This window comes from Corticium candelabrum, chromosome 5, assembly GCF_963422355.1.
Source record: "Corticium candelabrum chromosome 5, ooCorCand1.1, whole genome shotgun sequence".
NCBI classification, from domain to species: Eukaryota; Metazoa; Porifera; class Homoscleromorpha; order Homosclerophorida; family Plakinidae; genus Corticium; species Corticium candelabrum.
Window position 1 is genome coordinate 5,734,884 of NC_085089.1, and position 20,413 is coordinate 5,755,296.

The 20,413-nt window shown below is 40.1% G+C and overlaps 3 protein-coding genes across 3 annotated transcripts; 2 read left to right on the forward strand and 1 right to left on the reverse strand.

Annotated features, from left to right (window-relative positions):
- Nucleotides 1-1,890: 1,890 nt before the first annotated feature.
- On the forward strand, nucleotides 1,891-4,114 carry LOC134179619 (probable serine/threonine-protein kinase drkC). The gene is made up of 2 exons (XM_062646554.1): nucleotides 1,891-3,389; nucleotides 3,895-4,114. The coding sequence occupies exons 1-2, from the start codon at nucleotides 1,891-1,893 to the stop codon at nucleotides 4,112-4,114; spliced, it is 1,719 nt and encodes a 572-aa protein (XP_062502538.1).
- Nucleotides 4,115-5,477: 1,363 nt separating this feature from the next.
- Nucleotides 5,478-15,647, reverse strand: LOC134179819 (JNK1/MAPK8-associated membrane protein-like). The gene is made up of 7 exons (XM_062646789.1): nucleotides 15,394-15,647; nucleotides 11,821-11,987; nucleotides 11,493-11,581; nucleotides 7,946-8,069; nucleotides 7,710-7,882; nucleotides 7,564-7,640; nucleotides 5,478-5,742 (listed from the first exon to the last, which is right to left on the reverse strand). Exons 1-7 carry the CDS (start codon nucleotides 15,475-15,477, stop codon nucleotides 5,542-5,544), a joined length of 915 nt encoding a protein of 304 aa, XP_062502773.1. The 5' UTR covers nucleotides 15,478-15,647; the 3' UTR covers nucleotides 5,478-5,541.
- A 967-nt stretch (nucleotides 15,648-16,614) lies between these two features.
- LOC134180143 (uncharacterized) lies at nucleotides 16,615-18,800 on the forward strand. The gene has a single exon (XM_062647234.1). It carries the CDS (start codon nucleotides 17,135-17,137, stop codon nucleotides 18,476-18,478), a length of 1,344 nt encoding a protein of 447 aa, XP_062503218.1. The 5' UTR covers nucleotides 16,615-17,134; the 3' UTR covers nucleotides 18,479-18,800.
- The last annotated feature ends 1,613 nt before the right edge of the window (nucleotides 18,801-20,413 follow it).

Sequence of the window (20,413 nt, forward strand, 5' to 3'; positions counted from 1 at the left end):
TCGAGAGAATTTCTCAAAAGATTCTTAAATTTGATCTAATGGCGCTCAGACACACTGCAATCATAAAGGCAAGTATATTAACACATAAACCAACCGTTTTTGAAAGTTTTCTGATATAAATTCGACAATTATTTGTAATCGACTCCAATGCAATCTTCTCAAATTTTGTCTATTTGTCGTTCATAGCAAATGTCTTGGAGACCTACAGTAATGTCAACTCTCATCTTCTGTCTATGGCTGTCTGTTGAGCAAGGTGAAAGCTTCAACGGACGAAACCGAGAATTGCAAAACCGCAGTTCAAGAAAGATGCGATCTGCTGAAAGTGCGATGACAAGTAATCAAACTCAGTCTTTCATTTTTGATTCTGATAGAAAAGGATGGCAAACGTTCAACGGTTGAAAACAAAACGCAGCAATACTTACTAATGGTAACTGAACATGGAAACTCTCTCCCACCATCGTTCGAAGAGACCGATGTATTTCGAGGTTGGTTGTATACTGTAGATACCAACTCATGGCAAATGCCTGACAAGTTCATGTCATTACCCAGAAAACCAGTAATGATTCAACTTTGCTCCAAGATTATTGCGTTAGAAGCAGTTGATATCAACAGTATCTTTCACTCAAAAATAGCATGGATATTTAACCCCGTTTTGTTCGTGTGGAAGCAAACACAATTAGACAGTGATAGTCTTGACTGATCACGTATTTCCAACACAAATGGAATTAACGAAGTTATCGGAGTAGCAATTCAGCAGTTACAAACTAGTTGCCAGTGCAAGCAGTCTGCATTAATCTTCTTACAAATGTTCACAGATGATTATCCTGGCATAAAGCAAACGATGTACGAAGTACGATGTGTAAAGCAAACGGGCATTGAAAGTTACGCGTGGATAAACGTCAACTCTAATTTTCCACCTATTTCAAGATTTCAACCTCCGCTGTTTTGCTCATGTTCAAACTGCATAGTACTTTATGATCCTGGTACAAAATTATTATGGAAGTTTGAAAATGAAACTTGGACAAATGTAAGTACAATTCCTGACCATCTGCAACCTTTTCAAGACGTCTTGTCAAAATCATTTGGATGCGCATTCGCAAAAGAAACAAGAAGTTACCTCGTCTTTAACATACGCGACAAAACAGTACTAAATTTTGATTTAAATCGTAACACCTACTCCACTGAAACTGTTGGAGGCAACCTTCCTCATCGTTGGTACAAAAAGATTGTGTCCACCGTTGTTGAAACCCAATATAAGATCATCGTCTTCATTACTGATATTCGCCTTGATAAAACGACAGCTTGGACTCTTACTTATGGAAACAGAGTTTGGATTTGGACAATTTGGCCAGCTCCTGACATTGCTCCTTCTGCACGATTTGATTCAACTTATGCTTTTAGAAGTCACGTGTTGACTGTTTGCGGAGGATACGATGAGTACAGTGTTAGTAATGAAGCATATTATCAGGAATCTTTGAGTGGAGTGGTCTGGAACTTGGACCTAACAACTATGCGTTGGTGGCTTAAAATCAAAGGAGATATTTCGGACTTCGTTGACTACTACGGCAGTTGCTGGATAACTAATTCCTGCCTTGTAGCACTTCGTCCTAATGAAAAACAAGGCATGGAGGCATGGATTTACAATACTTCAGATAACTCTTGGAAGTCTTTGATATCTACATCTCTCATGAAACGACGTTCCTTCATGTCCTTTGTGACAGTTAATGCAACTACTGCAATATCTTTTGGCGGAAAAGATTTAGTATCTCAGATGCTTTTCAATGAAACATGGATGTTGCATTTTTTGCCAAGTGTACATTGGAAGCGATCATTGGGAGATATACAGTTAATACCGTTCGACCTAGCCCACGCTTTAAACACGCAGCAGTCATGATACAGTCCAAACTGTATGTGTTTGGTGGAATGAATGTTGCCGCAAAATGTTTAGATGATCTGTGGGTGTTCGACTTGAACACAGAAGGATGGAAAGAACTGACTCCTGTCAATAAACCACCCGATCTCTCTGACTTTGGACCTTGCATGTGTTCTGCTGCGTCAACACCGGGTCAGTTGCTTGTTACAGTAACATGTGATATGCATAATTACTATGGAGCCAACAGTTGCAAATACCATCTTACAATGAAAACGTGGATGTTCATTGTACACCTTAAACTGTGGCATCTTATAGACTTTACTCAAGGAAATGATAACGATAAACATAGATATTCGATAGAAAATGGAATTGTCTACTGGAAAGGATTTCTTCTCATGTATCACTCGTACGAAGTAAACATCAAATATTTGGCAGTCAGATGTCCAGCCGGATTTACCTCATCCAACATATCTGACCAACCTTGCACTTTTTGCAAAAAGGGATTCTACAGAGAGACCATATTTTCTGATTCAGATTGTTTTGCATGTCCAAACGGCCTAACGACCATTAACGTTGGCGCTCGCAACATCACAGAGTGCACCGTCTGCGACGTAAATCCCTGCAAATACGGCAAGTGCGTACCTAATTTTAGCGAAAATACTTTGCGACCTGTCTGCCAATGTTACGTCGGCTACACCGGTTCTGCATGCCAATATCCTACTTACTACTTAATAGTAGCAGGACTCATTTTGTTTGCTGTGTTTGTCTCAGCGGGCGTTACTGCCTATTTATTAATGCTAAAAAGAAAAACCTTGAACGAGCGTGCTTTGCGAAGAGAAGTAGTCGCATTGACTGACGTCTGGCAAATTGATGAGAATGAGATGACGTCTCAAGAGATGATTGGATGCGGAGCATCCGGATCCGTTTACAAAGCTCTCTACAGAGATATCACTGTGGCTGTAAAGAAGATGGTGGCTGTCGGTTTTCCCAAATCTATAGAAGATTTCGAGACAGAGATAATGTTTATGAGAACTGTAAGACACAAGAATATCGTTCTCTTCATTGGTGCAGGAAAGTCACAACCTGGAGACGTTCCTTTTCTTGTCATGGAATATATGGAGAGAGGATCTCTAAGAAATGTACTATACGATGTATCAATTGATATCAACCATGAGCGTAAAAATGCCATGGATTCAGCAAGAGGTATGCATTTTCTTCACACATTGGAACCGCCTCGAATACATCGAGATCTGAAAAGCGATAATCTTCTGGTAAGCAAACACTGGATTGTTAAAGTGGCTGATTTTGGGTTGGGGAGGGCCGTTACCAATGATCTCAGAAGAAACGACAGACAGAAGATAGAACGTCAAAGTAGTTCTGACCCGGGACATATTCCACTAATTCCTCTACTTTCAAAAAGAGGGAACCTTTCGTTCGCTGGTGTTGGAACTGCAAGGTGGCGAGCTCCAGAGTTGACTCTACGACGGGCCTACCATACTGCAGTAGACGTATACAGGTATTTTGATCATCATCAAATTTACTCTGTGTGTGTGTGTGTGTGTGTGTGTGTGTGTGTGTGTGTGTGTGTGCGCGCGCTCGCGCGCGCGCGTATGTGCTTGTGCGTGAACTTGAAATAAGTCATCATGTAAAAATTGCCCAAGTGTTGGACCCTAACGGGGTTATGAAAACTTCAGAAAATGCACGAGTAAACACTCTCTAAAACAAACAATTATTAATCAATTAGGAAACGCAAATTTTAGACATTTTTAAGGACACGGACGGCTAGACGGCATAAAGTAATAACAATTAAGTACATCTTAACTTAGAGATAACGTCATCCAGTTTGCCTTTATCAGTACTCTGTACATTGTTGTCTACTGGTTTGATAAACTATCGACGACGGCGTTGCGAATATATATGTAAAAATTGTTTCTATAGTCTAATGCAATTCCCGCACCTTTCCTGATTTCAAAATAATCTTTGAAAATCTTGTACGATTACAATGACATTTGTGCTTACAGTTATGGAATTGTGTTGTGGGAAACATGGACAAGGCAGCTTCCCTTTGATCAATACAATTTCGACTATGAAGTAACAGATGCGGTGATTGACAAAGAACGACCAGAAATTCCTCGAGATTGTTCACAGCCATTGGCCATGATTATGAAGAAATGTTGGTCTTCAGAACCGTCAAACAGACCAACATTTGGCCAAGTTATTTTGCAACTTCAGACTTTATAGACCATGTAGGCGACATTAATACAGTCCATAACAGTCATGTATTAGTTCACATCAGATATATTGACTTGCACTAACATAGTAGAATTCATTGTACTGTTTGCGACTATTCAGTATCGTGTCCTACTTTATATTGTTGTATCTAACTTGAAACTGGTCATATTTGTAGCAAGTTATGTTGTTTTCAATCACAAGAATATCAAATTCTACAAAAATAGAGCTAAATAAATACCTTTCTTTTTGATACGTAATACATTAAAGTTGTCTACCAAGAAAATGTATCACATTGTGAAAAATACTACAGTCTATATATAGATAGAGTGCGGTTCTGGCGTACTTTTCTGACACACTGCAGAGTTTCTGCCAATATTTTAGAATGTCTGACATTCGAATCCCACGCATAAAGCATCCTGATTGGACGGGTCGATGCATGGTTGCTATTTTCTTTGGTTACTCTTGGCTTTTCATTTGTCCCAGACGCGCACACCATCTGGCGCACGAAACGACACAAATGCAGAAGATATTGCACACCCTGTGTATACTACAGCGAAACTAGCTGATTTCTGCAATAAGCAGTCAACAACAATTCTAGACAAATCGCCTGATGTACGTTGACAGCACTCAATCACTCGACATCCGCAAATTTGTGCATGAGCTAGGAGTTAGCAAGTCTGCATCAGATCAACAATCATATTTCTAGAACGTTTGTTGCCTCCTATTAGACAAATAACACTACAGTATATCACACTACGGTCAGTGCTGCCACGATATATTTGGCACCCCAGCTGAGCTGGTCCGAGAAAGCAAATATTGCTGCCACAAACGGGTCGGGACCAATTTTGACTGCCATAAATGGTGGCCCAGACTATGGTTGTGGTTGTGATAGTTGGTCGGGGATTGCCGTAAATGGTTCTGGCCCCTAACCCTAGCCCTAACCATATGTGTGTGTGTGTGTGTGTGTGTGTGTGTGTGTGTGTGTGTGTGTGTGTGTGTGTGTGTGTGTGTGTGTGTGTGTGTGTGTATAGACCAGCAATCGCTAGGGCAAGTTTTCGCGTACCAGTGCTATGACAGTTAGCGGAAGTTATGTACTCAGGTCGTGTGCATGTGTCTATACCTGCTGCATGGATGTTTCTTTGCATGCCTTCCACTGTAATAGGCAGATCTAACCTTTGTGTATACCACAAGTGTCAGTGACAGCGAAGACGGTAAATCAAACATTTAGCTAACTTGTCAACAAAAGTGTAATGCACTGATAGAGTGTGCAAAGGCAAATGAGTGTGCGAAGGCAAATGAGTGTGCGAAGGCAAATGAGTGTGCGAAGGCAAATGAGTGTAACCACATGCAACGAAGGAGGTACATACACAAAGACATCTTGGTTAATTAATTCAATGCTAATTAAATAACATGGAAAGTATAGCTACACACACTAGTCAGTCTGTAAATTTCCTAGGATGGGTAAAGAATGCCATCAACATGTACAAAATGACTGGAGCAGGAACCAGCAGAAAGTAAAGACTAGAAAGTTCTGTCTCCACGCCCCGTGTTATGGCAGCTATACTGTAGCCATATAACACACAATGGATTATTAGGATACCCAAACTGTCACTGTTTTCAATAAGTTTCCTGGGAGTCTGCAACAGAGAAAGTACATTTTAGAGATCAAGTCATGTGATGCATCCACTAGTCAGTCATGGTTAATTAATTACCAAACGCTCAATACTTTGTTGCAGCAGCATCAAAGCTCATTTCAGTTTGTACGTCATAACTTTTGTTACATCATAGAATACAAACAACAGTTTGATGCCACTTACCCAAACTCTTCAGTACCCTGGACAGCTGAGTCACAACTCTGGAATATTCCTACATGTATTAACAGACTTCGACTCACAGACCCATGCACTGATCTTTCTGTGCCTCCGAAACTGCGGAATGGTTTTAAAAGTCGTTGATACCTCAGATGGACTATATATGAGTACACCTACTCATTTACAGCATCAAACACTAGATGCAATTACACAAATTCCTAAAATTTTACTTTCCATAGATTCAAGGCAAGGCCATGGACAGTAAAGAGCAAGAACGATCTGTGGCCCCTAAACTGGGCACGTTGTGCATGTGCATCAACTGATTGTTGTACACAGCAAAGTTGAGGTGAGTTCAAAGGCACCCTGTTCTGTTAAATAAGCGACATCTTAAGTCTGGTTCACAATATGACGCTGACGTTAACACTAATGCTGACGCTGAAATAGAAATGAATTCTACTCCAGCGTCGACATGGAGTCAAAACGGTCTTTTTGAAGTAGCTGAGCATCAGCGTCATATTGTAAACCAGGCTATATCGTACCATAATTTGCCCCTGTCTGCAGAGAATAGTCTCATAACGTCACTGCACATGTCAACAATTAAAACCTAATTCACGTGACTTATTAACATGTGTATGTACTGTGTGTTACATCACTTGGATTAGACGGTGCATGACTGCACAGTCCCGAAAAGAAAAATGCTCAATAAACCACTTCATCACACAAAATTGTTATTACTTAATATGTATGCTATTACTTCCAACACTTGACACGAATATGAGCTGCGAAGATGTGTACAAGTCTTTCAGTGAAGGAAGGAAAGATATTTTGGTGGCAGTTTCAGATACAGTTTGATTGATGCTCATCAAAGAACTCTCACATCAATGTCTCAATGGTCAAGACAACAATTAGCACATGACAAGTACCAAATCACCAACCTACAGGTAATGTCTCTTCATCACATAAATGCCCAACTATTTTAATGAAATTTACTGAACATAATTTAAGTGGACATCCAAGCAACTACAGACCAAGTGTATGAGCAACAGATATACCATGATGCTAAGCTTACAAAGTTCATTTTTCTAATCATCAATGGCTTCGATGTTTATCATCATTATGGCAAACTACAATACACATCTAAAGCCCTGTCCTACACTTGCAACTGGATTGTGATCCGACTGCAGCACCATCCACACTTGCAACTGGATCACGATAAATCCAATCCACAATGGGAGGTGGATTCGATCCGCATCGAATCAATCTGTTGAATTCAATTAGAAATAGTAGGCGTTACCTTCACGTACGCTATGAGTGTGGTTGGAACATCTAATCCTCCTCACTCATCTTTTCTCTCACTCACCTTGTGTCGCTGAATCAACTCTTTCCACAAGCAAAGAACCCCACACGTACACATTGGTCATCAGTCATGTGATACCGAAAAAGAGGCAGAGGTAATCATTTTTAATGTGCAGTGTGGACACTTGCTATCCCGTTCGGATCACAATCAGATCGCGAACCATTCAGAATTTCTGGTCCAGTGTGGATATGGCTTAAGTTTCCATTCAATCAACTTACTGCCTGGTACATGTAGATAGCCAATGGACAGAAGCTGCCTATGTAGTTTACGTTAAATGTAAAACTTCTCACCTCGATGTCATTATAGTTCATGACTGCCGCCGTCGCCCACAATGTAAAAAATAAGAGTAAGTATGGGTATGAATAAACTACACACAAACACATACAACAGATTAACTAATATGATAGCCCAAACAGACAGCACCACAACGACTCACATAAGAATCCACCCAGAACTGTGTGGACAACCACAAGAATTGGAATGGCATACAGTCCAAAGAAGAGTGGAAGAGTGCCGGACTTATGAGATGAATACTTCACAGTGATTATCGGCCGTAGCAGCAAAAACATGACCAACGACCAAAAATAGTACGTCAGAACAATAGTGTACCTAGACTCACACCACATTATACGTACAGCGGATGATGAGATTCAATAGAGAAAGATGCATTACAAGGGGTACACTGCTTCTTGAGTGCAATGAATGGTAGATATGTAATCAGGTTTTTTGGGGTTAAAGAACAGTGTGTACCAGTCGGAAAACCTCCTCACACCACATGACTTAACATCAAGTGAACCTAAACATCACGTGACATGTAACCATTGTTAAGTTCATCACATAATATAGTAGATAGAAAACAAGGAAAACAAAAAAGGAGGAAGACAGATCTAAGATAGTTTGATTTTAGAAGGTATCTTGCCAGTCTGTTGTGGGCAAAAAGTAGATCAAATCGAAACAAACATGTTATACCGTATACGCCCATAATAACGCCCATACCGAAATAATGCTGCAGGTCAGAATTTCTGACCAAAAACGCCCATGTCCAAGTATATGCCCACAATATGCATTCGCAGAATAAGGAAAATGGTGTCCGAAGAACATCTGTCTCCTTTGTGTGTGCATTTGATGAGCTGGTGTCAGTGTTGAGTGAAACTGCTTACCACTAGACTCATTTATTCGTTGCAATGATACTGATGCTGTTGACGGGCTTCAGCCAGACAACTCTGGTTTACGCGTTTTAGTGTATAGTTTCTGCATGTATGCTGATGCCGTACGGATGCCAGTACATGTACCTTTGGCCTTGCAAATGGATAATTACAGGCATTTGTAGTATTACAGTCTTTGAGTGTTTAGATTATGACTGGCCAAATGGCAGCATTTATATGACCATGTATATGCCTGTGACTAAAATAACGCCCGTGCCCTAGTATACACCCGGGGGGAAAGCATTTCTTTTCTATACACCCAGGGGTTATTATGGGCGAATGTATGTAGGCAGGTAAAGAAAGGTGAGTGTAAATAAACAAAGAAATATTTGTATGTATATAAGATAGGAGCAAGTAGCCACTATAGGAAATACCATATCACTGCTTTTTGCTACATCCTGATGTAGACTGCAGTTTACCAAGAGTCGGCATACCTTGAGGATTCACTGGCATTCCGCAAAATACAAGACGAAACCACCAAATCACAACTGTTCTTAAAGGTGTTGCAAGCATTGGCCTCTGCAAAACAACGTTCCACATAAAATTCTAAGCTTCTAGGCTTTCCCTGTGACAACACCATCATGGACACACTGTCTTGAGACACTATAGGTTATTGCTGCCTTTTTCTTGTTTTCTCCCAGTTTGTCCCGGCACCCAAGACAAAGTAGTTTGAAGTCTAGTCACAAAGTGTGTACTACTGAATGTCGTTTTTCTACATCTGAGTTTGATGGCCCTTTGACGAAATAAACATGGATAGTCCTAATAGAAAACTACTGTGGACGCCATTACTGCTCGATGTCACTACACTTGATCCACTGTATCCCCTGTAGTTTCTTTCATGTCGATGGCTTGTGCATCCATTTGAAGCATATGCATAGCAGATGATAGTCTCACTTATCCTGCTTATCCCTGCCTATACCAGCACTCACTGTAGTATCTTAGTAACTATAGTATTTGTGTTCTATTATGGGAATCTGGCGTTCAATTATCCGAACTCAGCATTCAATTATCTGATTCAAGCAATCAATTATCCAAATTGGGCATTCAATTATCCCATTCAGGTGTTCAATTATCCATTGCTTACAGCTGTGCAATAACATGAAAAACTAAATACTAAAAACTAACATAGTCTGCAGTTTGGCAGCTGCTCAAATATCATCATTCATCAGCTGTCTAGACTCAATAATTTGTAATTAATCTTGAAGTTAGCGTAAATTAGTTAGCATCTGTGTTGTACATTTGCTTTGCACTGATCTTGGTGTCCCACTTTCCGTGGAGTTACAAGTGAACTAAATCTATATATTTATGAAGCTTTCCATGGTGTAATCCACATACTTTGTAAGCCGCCTCCTTTGTGATACCATGCAACACCTCCATCTATGGATAAATGCGTCGTTGGTGGGTATTTAGCTAATCAAAGAGCTCGAATTTCACTCCTTATCGCCTTCCCACCTTGGTTGAATCAATCATGAGTATTGTTCAGCTGAAATGTGAGTAAACATCATAGAAAGACATCATGTGCGCGGTATTCACTTTACATATCAGACTGAAAGAATTATTGCCATAAATTAGGTAATTTGGTAATTCTATGACAGAACCTTGTATAATTGAATGGCTGAGTCGGACAATTGAATGCCTGGATCAGATAATTGAATGCCGGCTTCAAATAACTGAATGCAAAATACTATAGTAACTATAGATATTAATGACCAGTATTTACCAGTCATTGTATTCACAAGAACATGTGAGTTGTGCTAATCCACTTTGTGTATTGCCTTCCCTTTTATTGGGCAATTCTCTATGTCTCCTCGCTACACTCCCAACCCTGTAACAGCATGTAAGTATGACAACCAGACTCAGTCAAGCCAATTCTTGGTAAACCCTAGCTATACTGGAATGCAGCAAAAAGCACAGTAACATGGTAAAGCATTAGCCAGTCATTGTGCAGATCAACTGTCGCTAATTACAAACAGACAAACAAACACTTCACAGAAGTCTCAACCATCATTATACCGTATTTCTTCTAATACAGATGCATCCTTTTCCAATAATTTCCAATACAGTAGAACCTCACTAATCCGTACAGCCCTGTGCCATACCCCGTTCGGATTAGTGAATTGTTCAAATTAGTGAATTGTTTGGATAATCAAAAATGCCAAAACCTGTAGCCTTGGAGGTCCAGACTTTGCCTCGGACACCCAGACCACTAGCACATTTACCTATCTCTACACATACGTCATGTTTGTGGTAAAGGACACTGCTGCAACGACTACATGTACTTCTAAATAACGTGACAGTCAGGATTTAAAATAGTCAGATACGGGCAATTGCTGAAAACTAGATAACCGCAGGCTGCCCAATAGGATCTGGGTACGCCAAAGGTAATTCGGATTAGTGAGAATTCGGATTGGCAAGGTCCAGATTAGCGAGGTTCTACTGTACGCGCAGTCCAGGCTCATTTTAATTAATAGATGCTATAAATGCACATGCTGCTGTTAACTGTTTAGTGGTAGCTCAGTCACTCAATAACATTTTCTAGTACCATATGTACTGTATGTGCTCTTGAGTCATTATGCTCATTGCTATATGAGGTTTGGAAAATAAAAGCCCACATTCCAATAATTTCCTACCTTCTAATACAAGCCCAGTCTGGACCATTCCAAACAATACAAGTGACGAGCTTGTATTAGAAAAATACGGTAAGCTTCTCCGTCAGTCCTTAAGAAACAAATAGCTACACAAACAGATAAATCAACAGATAGAAAGGCATTACAGAGTTGACCATCAAGATAGCTCTAGTAACTTCAAACATGTACATTGTATAAGCTGCAAAGTGCATCCAAGGAGTTGCCATGTGTTATCCAATGCAGCAAGAAAAAAATCAAATAAGAGAAAAGCACAGCAAAAAAATAAAAAGGCAAACACATAGAAAAAACACAATCAGATAAATGAACAAAGCAAAGCAAGAGCGACCACACAATAAACTACAGGAATCGTATACAAACAAACCTTACCAACAGGATCAAACAACAGCAGCGACACAATTGCTGCCACAAAAAATTCAATTCCAGCAGACACATAACTCAGCCAATTGAAATGTTTTCTGCAACATGACACAATCCAATTACACAACACAAAGCCACCAACTCACTCCAACATTGCTAGTAATACTGAAGAAATAAATATACATGCAATACAACAACAATACAGTAAATACGCAAATGCCAGTATGCTAATACACTAATATCTTCCAACTATGAATTCACTGCAATTGTCAACTGCAATCTAAAATTTCTAGCTTCCATCATGTCTATTTTCTTCACATGCCAGTTAATTCATTACCTTTCAGATTTGCTGGCATAAAAGTTAATGGCAAACACATGTGCAAGTAGTGATAACGAAGCCATTGCTCCAAGATACAGCCACTCCTCATTGGACAAACTGTCATCACATGAGACACACAGTGAAATCTCTGATGACTCATTAACACGATAGCCTCGAGGACAAGCCTGGAAACCAAAACAAAATTTATAAATTTAGTTTAGTTGTTATTTATTACTAGCTGCATTGCCCTGTCTTCACCCTGTTAAAAGATTACTTACACACAGTATCATCGATCTGCAGACTTAATTGCATATGAATTAAACATGTTACCTCCTGGGTCAACCACTGAAAGGGGACCCACCTATCCAAACTAATATCCTTATGTTACTTTTCATTCGATAAGCATGTCTGGAGAATTCAAGTAATGGTGAGCCAATTGTGAGAAAGTAGTAGGGAAACAAATAAATAGGATTTTGTCTTTATCTATATACTAGCTACATTGCCCCGCTTCACTCGGGTGCATTCAATTGCGAGGAATTACCATGAAAGTATCTTGTCCAAATGTTATTACAGTTAGATCTTCTAAGTAATTAACACAGCGAGTATTCCATTTACAATTAGATTCCGTATGCTGCTTGTTAGCTTTGGTAGTGACAGCTGGCTCAAGTTGTCGTTTAGAAAAAAAAAGTTAGAAAAAACTTGCAAGAAAGAAATGAAAAGCTACTAGACTGAACCGAAATGCACTGATATTAAACATACGTCGTCTCTTGAACTCTAAAAGAAACCGTTAATTAAGTAATCCATTGTGGCGTCATGTATTGTGACCTTGCATTTAACTGCAACGTCAACTTGTCCCCATTCCAGATCACAGAAACTTCCCATCGACGGAAACAAGTCTACTCTCACAGACATAGCAGATAAACAGTAAGAAAAACCAACAGACTCATTTCAATGTAGGGAATGTGGTTGGAAGGATTCACTAATGATGTCTGGCTTTGGTTCATATTATCTATAGATCTTGTTTCTATTACTTTTTATACAACCACTACATCTATTTCTTTTTTCAGAGAAAAAGTTTTTAAAATTCTAGTTTGGGAAGTCTTTAGGAGTGCGAAAGCTCCATTAATTAAACAAAGATTCTATAGCGTAACGAAAATACAAATTTCCTAAATCATACTTGGTATACATGTATAGTCACACATCTCGAGCATGTGGATCTTACGTATACAGTGTTCTGCTTGCAAAATATGCGAATAAGCTGTGCAGTGTTTGTGTATAGGTTTGAATCATGCAGACGTTCCATTTAGTTGCAATTGTAACTTACCACTAATAAATGAAGCCGTGTTCTACTCACTCGAGAGCTACGAGCATATGTGTATGTAGTTGTGTGTTTGTTTGTTTGTGTGTGTGTGTGTGTGTGTGTGTGTGTGTGTGTGTGTGTGTGTATGTGTGTGTGTGTGCACGTGTGCATGTGTCGGCGAGGAAGGGCGTGGCTACGACTGACAGGCCGGCGCACTGGGCTAGCTTGTACTTGTACTGTACCATTTGAACACGTTAGGGTACGACTTGACAACCATGAAATGCCAGTCTCAAGAGCGTCAGCTTCTTCGTAATCATTGTGTCGGTGTCATTGAATGCTACACACACACGCCGACTTTGTGCATGTGCACGTGACTGCGAGCACGAACTGTACATACACATGATGAGCACCTTGAACAAAAGCCTCTACAAGCAACCGGCTTGCATACACGACAATATGGTAGCTTTAGTCAACTCACTCTGTGTGCAAAATTTCATCGTTTAGGCCACACCTATAGCTCGCATTCAACGTCGACATTTCATGATGGAAGCGAGCCGAATTTGCTTTGCTTTCTGCTTGAAGGCATTGGTGTTCCAATTACGGCAAGACAAGGTATGTATCGTCTGCGATTGTGATGACGTTCAACGTCACTACTGCTACAGCAGTACGCACTTCCGTTTGCTAGTGCAATTCAAAAGTTCGATTCTTTGCCAAGCTGTAGGCTTTAACTAGGGTCTTTCAACCATAGCACGTGTCGAGAACTCTTCCGTACCTAGACAACGTACATTACAGGGTAGCAAGAGCTTGTGATTGGCTGCCTGGTTATTGTTTGTTAATAATTGCTTACAACAATACGTGTAACGTAAGTAGGGTAGCAGGTTCAAATCCATTCTACAAATCTTTTTTCTTAGATGTTTCTTTTTTCTATCATCAAAAGAATACAGGTCGGCTTATTCTACGTCGTTTCCTAAAGTTTTAGCTTTAGATATGCCGCAGTCAAAGAGTTACACGTGACAAAAAAAGAAGAAGAAGAAGAAAGAAGAAGAAGAAGAAGAAGAAGAAGAAGAAGAAGAAGAAGAAGAAGAAGAAGAAGAAGAAGAAGAAAGAAGACAAAATCCAGCAAAAACTCCAAAATTGACGAGCGTTTTTCTAGTTCTGGAGACAAGCTGAGATCAATTCAGAAGTAGTCAAGCGTAGTTGAACTTGTAAGCTTTTCTATCCCTCATTTTTCAAGATATTTAGCCATGTTTTAAGATGATTTCTGGATGTCTAAAATCTGACCACGCCCACACAACCTTGTCAATCCCTACATAACCCTGCGATATTGCTGTTGCCACCCGAAACTGAATCCAGGCCATCGTGGTCAGAAAACCAAAACTCAAACCACTAACTAGGATATAAATATCTATTAGGCCCCTATTTGTTGCATGTCTGGCTCTCATCACCCATGCTCTGACTTGGACTGGCACCTCATCACCATTATCCATTATGTACATGTACATAATGGATCCTGGGTACGTACACGTGAAACTGAAGTCAGCAGGCACCATTACTCAAGGAACACAACAGATCAACATTACTCTATACTGGCACAAGACTAGAGGTCTGATTTGAGGATCCACACCAATAAACCATGTAGTTGAGCATATTGTAAGAAAATCGGACAGGGAAGAAGTCGAGACGTGCTCTGGTTGTATCGCACACGTGCATTACATGAATAATGGCTAGCGTAATAGTGAAATCAGTGTGGCCTGTTGTTTGGATGGGGACGGGTGATGAGAAAGAGACATGCAACAAATAGGGGCCTTATTATTGTTATTATTTACATTATTATTTTATACTAATTATCAATACACGGATAGCCTTGTGACCTGTAAACAAATAAAAAAATTAATTAAAATCTATTTCAATCGTTATTTATTCATATTATATATTGTATACTATTGTTACAGAGTGAAATAAATCGTTGGTCACAGGTCATTGACCGACCAACTGGTGTTCATGACCAACCACAATTTTGCTTTGATCGGACATACCTATTTGATTGGTCAAGGCGCAATAGTTATTGCATGGATGGTAGGGAATCAGTGAGTGACCTAAACGTCTACAAAACTGATGGAAGCAGACAAAATCTAATTGTAGAGTCGATGATTCCCAGAAGTATGAGTGCATAATGACAATACTGTAATACTGTAACAGTTTATATTTTAATTAATAGCAAATAAATACAGTAGTGAATATGATGCAACAAGTAGAGAAATGAAACTAAAAAACAGTAATGCGGTACTCACTCCACAGTCTGAGAGACTAGATGTACGACCACAGTAAAGTCCCGGACACTTTTCGATCACGTCGACGTCTCCTACAGTCGCCATCACCCAATGGGAACCCCTTCAGCATACAACCTACACCTCACGAAACTCTCTACGAGTCGCCGACCACCAACGCACGGGGAGTGAAAATTACACTCTTCGAAGCGAAACCATCTGACAAACTGAATTTGTCATTGACATCAACTTCAATGTAACTGCGCTAGAGTTATTTATCCGGGACCTGCGCACGCATCGTAAATGCGAGCCATCTGCACGTAAGTGCGCGCCATCTGCACGTAACTGCGCGCTCAACTGCGCCCAACTGCGCGTACAGTAACTGCGCAATAACTGAGATGAGTTTCATATAATTTTTTTTGAGAAAACTGTGTATTGATTTTACGAAAATGTACTCAACTGTAGTAGATCAAACAGAAGATGAACAACTCTATTACTTTTTGCCTCTATTTTTAATGCCAAAAACAAAACTACATTTCTAATAAAATTAGCAGGTTTTCTATATGAAAGTTGGCTTTTTAGGCGGATTAGTTCTGAATGTCCTTGTTCATGACTGCTGTGTTCAGACTCTCCAAAACTTTGTTCTTGTAACTGTCAATGCAGTAGCCATCTGAACAACTATAAATTACAGTACTTTAGTATATTGTACAGTGACACATAATGGCTCATCTAGATCAAGCTCACTCTGAGTAGTTAATTAAATCAATGAAACCGATCAACAAGAAATATTGAATTTTGAAATAGCCTTGATTCTCTAAAAACAAGTCAAATACAATATGTTCATCTTCTTAGTCTGTATGCATTAATTAATTACCTGTTCAGCACATACTCATGTAAGTTAGAAGCGTTGTCCTAGAGAATATATCGTGGAGGCTCTTTGAACCGAGGCAGCATGATTTAATTAAATGATATTCTTGGTGACTCGACATTTTGCAACACTTCGAACCCGTATGACATTCCATGAGGGCAATATGAAGTTAATATGCCGGGAGACAGAGAACGGTGGTCTTTCTTTTTTGTGACAAATTGTTGTTTTACATCCTTGGGAAACATCAACTTGAAATCTAAAGTCTGTCCCAGAATTAAAGTCATAATGGGTTTGGGGGAGTAACTTGGGAGTGGCTGAGGAAACCCTGCACCTTGTAAGGACCATATGCAATGTTGTTGCAACAATCAATTATAGATCCAGTTAGCCTCAGTTTACTATCCCCTCCAGGTAAACTAACACAGGTACTAGATAAGTAAGTGTTCCCTGTACGTACCCACAACATCCGAATCTTTTAGCTACAGTAGCTTGGCTACAAGAAGTTCTTCAGTAGATCTATGTGGTGTGCAACTTGGGAGGGCCTGCCTAATTAGCGGACATCTGTCCTTTGCAGCTGTGTAAAAATAATTGCAACGCATTTTCTTTTACGCGGCTGGTTGGAACTCAATAAGCCCCATAACTGTTACAGTCCAAGTTCTAACTTAGTAGTCTGCAGTCAATCAGAACTCAGATGCATTTTCAGAAGCAAAATGATAACAGTATCCAAACCGGAAACAGACTGTGTAGTGCAGGTGACGTAACAAGTTTATAGCAGTCACCAGAGATTCCATTTGGAGGTCCCACGCATTGCCTACACCCAACGCTCTCTGCATTGTCAGTTTTGGCTTTCAGTTTTAATTCTGGTCTGCTAGTGTTTGAATATTTTCTATCTATTTTCCAATGGCAACACAATCAGGAAGACATATAAGAAGTATAGAAAAGTCAATTGTGCTTTCCGTGAGAGATTTCTTTGTGAAAGAAAAGGAGGATGGCCCCATCCTTCTGGACAAACCGATCCAGAGAGTAGCAGAAGCAACAGGGATGCACCAGAGAACAATCTACAGAATCTGCAGAGAACATAAAGATAAGGGACATATTGAAAGTCCAAGGAAGAGAGGGAGAAAAGAACACAGTGGACCAGTTAGAGAGTACACAGACAATTTTCAAGAGGCTGTAATCAGGAGAAGAATTCATAAATTCTACACTGACAAAGTCTTCCCCACATTAACACTACTCCACGCTGCTCTAGTAGAAGAAGAGGAGTTTCCATATTCAAGGGCAAGTTTGCATAGGATCATTAGCAGAATGGGCTTTCGACATAAAACTATGAACAGAAAAAAATGTTTATACGAACAGCACCGCATTGTGGCCTCACGAGCCCAATACCTGAAAGAAATCAAACGATTTCGATCAGAAGGTAGGCCTATTATCTACCTTGATGAAACATGGCTAAATCAGCACCATACAGTGACAAAATGCTGGACAGACTATGACGGGAAAGGTGGCCTCAAGATTCCTAGTGGTAAAGGAAAACGACTCATAATCCTTCATGCAGGTTGTGAGCAAGGGTGGATTGATGGAGCTGAACTGATTTTTGTTGGCAAAAGAGACTCAGGCGATTATCACAACGAAATGAATATTTTACATTTCATGGAGTGGTTTAGAGAGAAGCTGTTACCAAACTGTCCACCTCGATCTGTGATTGTGTTGGATAATGCCAAGTACCACAACGCAGTTGTTGAAAAAATACCAACCAAGTCAAGCAGAAAACAGGATATGTTAGACTGGCTTGCAAAGCATAAAATTCGCCATGAAAAGAAGATGTTAAAAGCTGAACTATATTTCTTAATTTGGGCAACCAATCCTGTTTCTGTATACCAAACAGACGTCTTTGCACAAGAAAAGGGACACAGCTGTTTGCGTCTCCCTGTTGGTCACTGTGAACTAAATCCTATAGAGCTCGCATGGGCACAAGTCAAAGGTTATGCAGCTAGAAAGAATACAGGGATCAGTGGTTTTACTATGGAGAACATTTTGCAACTTGCCAGAGAAGGAATGCTGGAAGTCACACCAGATCGATGGGCTGGCTGTGTGGAACATGTAAGAGAAAAGGTGGAGAAGCACTATTGGGAAGTAGACGGACTGATGGACGACCTAGTTGAGCGAATGGTAATAGAAGTAGGCCATGGCGACACCTCGAGCTCTGAGTCTGAAGAAACTGTTAGCGATACAGAAAGTGACTAACTGTTGACCTTTGGTATTGTACAGGGCGTAGCAACAGCAGGTAGCTAATTTATATGTCCATTAGAGTATCAACTTCAGTCTCAATTACAGTCTTTATCTTAAAGAGTTGAAACTAATTTGGCAAGCTATGCATTTAGAGAACGTTGATTGACATAACTCCACCCTCTATCTCATTATATTTCCAAAGTGTGCTGTATCTCCTCTCTAATACACCCTATGAACAACACGTTGCCATAATTGAATAAAGGGAATCAAGAGCTATCCAATGATGCCCGTATCAATCCCGTATCTTCCAAAGTGGCCCCTCAGCTGCCCGTTTTCGGTTGTGACTTTAATGCTGGGACAGACTTTAGGAATACTAAACATAAACACAGCATTACTAATGACCCACGTTATGAAGCACCTGTGTTGGTTTAGAAACACTTAACTAATTGCCTGTGACCTACTAAGTGACTATGACATCAAAGGTTGTCTACTGTGACTGCAGATTTACTGTTACTGACACAGATGTGTTTAACTGTGACTTACAATACCTGCAAAACACGTAGAAAATAGAAGAAGAGAATTTCTAGAAAAAAGACGGGATGCGCAGTGAAGACATCGTGGAGAGCTATAACATCACAAATGAGATAGATGACGACTACGAAGTAACGGAAGTTGATAGTGATGTTGCATCGACCAGCCAAGTCCAGGCGAACACGAGCAAGCGTTGCTGAACGCATGAAGCTTTGCACTAGAGTAATTAATAGTAATGGAGTAATTGACATGGCATCTGCTTTCCTGACCAGTTATCTGTAATCGTATCGTAACCATAACGTTCTAATAGACTAATGACCTTTGATATGCAAAAACCTTCTGGGTGTGTCTTATTTACATGCTATGTCTAGCGTCTAGAAGACATCCGGGCTCTTGCGCTTTCGAATGATGCTAAAGCGATTTTTGTAGATACGCAGTGAACGGGAACAGAGAGTACACAACTGCCAATACAACTGCCCTCTGCACTGAGGGAAATTAGGAAATTAAAGAATGCATAGTCCTCAAACATGTTATCAACTTGAGGTGGTGGGTAGTCTTTCTGTGTTCTGCTTTGTTTTTCGTGAAAGGAGCCATCATACAAACGACCAGTTCCTGAACAATTTTTCTACAGTGATCTGCCATACAACTTGTTTTGTCGTTCTGAAGGCAAGCACTGATGAATTGTAGCAAAATGGGTACACATTTACGTAGATGTAGAGTGTCATAGTGCGTCAAATCTTCTTCTTAATTAATTAATTAACAGAATTTAGCTAAAATTTCTTGGGTGAGACGATCCTCTTCAACTGTTCCAGCCTGCATTACGCGCACTTACGCGCACTTAAGCGCGGTTATGCGCAGACGGGCGCGCAATTACCCGCAGTTGGGCCCGCAGTTGGGCCCGCAGTTGGGCCCGCAGTTGGAAATTTTTTTGGGCCCCGGTTATTTTAGGTCCCGGATAGATATCCCGGATATTCACGTGCTTGACTTAATAAGCACGTGTATGTGTTTGCAGCGAATACGGCGCCACTGAATAGTTCTCTTGTTTTCGACCGTAGGTCATTTAATTGTTGAATATGAGTGCGCGCATTGAGGGAGAACACTAATCTGAAGGGACCCCAGTTTGGGAATTATTTGCAGCAGCTGCTGAACTCTTAGAGTCTACTATTACATATGCGGACTTCTTTGCGACAAAGAAAGAATTTCAAATTATGCAACACAACAGAAATTCAAACAAATTGAAACCGGTACGTTTTAGTTCATAAATTGAATATTATTGTTCAAACAGTAAATTGGCAATATTGATATTACATATGATTGCAGTACGTACAGCGTACTAGCATGCACTGACACGAAAGACCCACTGAGCATGCATACTATAGTACTTTGATTTATGTGCTGTTGTCAACGGTTCATCCTAAT

Bases quoted from the DNA above. Each gene is read 5' to 3' on its own strand.
- LOC134179819 (XM_062646789.1), bottom strand. From the start codon at position 15,477: ATGGCGACTGTAGGAGACGTCGACGTGATCGAAAAGTGTCCGGGACTT. The intron at 8,070-11,492 runs GTAAGGTTTGTT...CGTGATGTTTAG, and splicing joins GCTGTTGTTTGATCCTGTTG to GTTCACTTGATGTTAAGTCA. The intron at 5,743-7,563 runs GTGAGAAGTTTT...TCTCTGTTGCAG, and splicing joins TGAACTATAATGACATCGAG to ACTCCCAGGAAACTTATTGA.
- LOC134179619 (XM_062646554.1), top strand. From the start codon at position 1,891: ATGATACAGTCCAAACTGTATGTGTTTGGTGGAATGAATGTTGCCGCA. The intron at 3,390-3,894 runs GTATTTTGATCA...TTGTGCTTACAG, and splicing joins ACTGCAGTAGACGTATACAG to TTATGGAATTGTGTTGTGGG.
- LOC134180143 (XM_062647234.1), top strand. From the start codon at position 17,135: ATGGCAACACAATCAGGAAGACATATAAGAAGTATAGAAAAGTCAATT.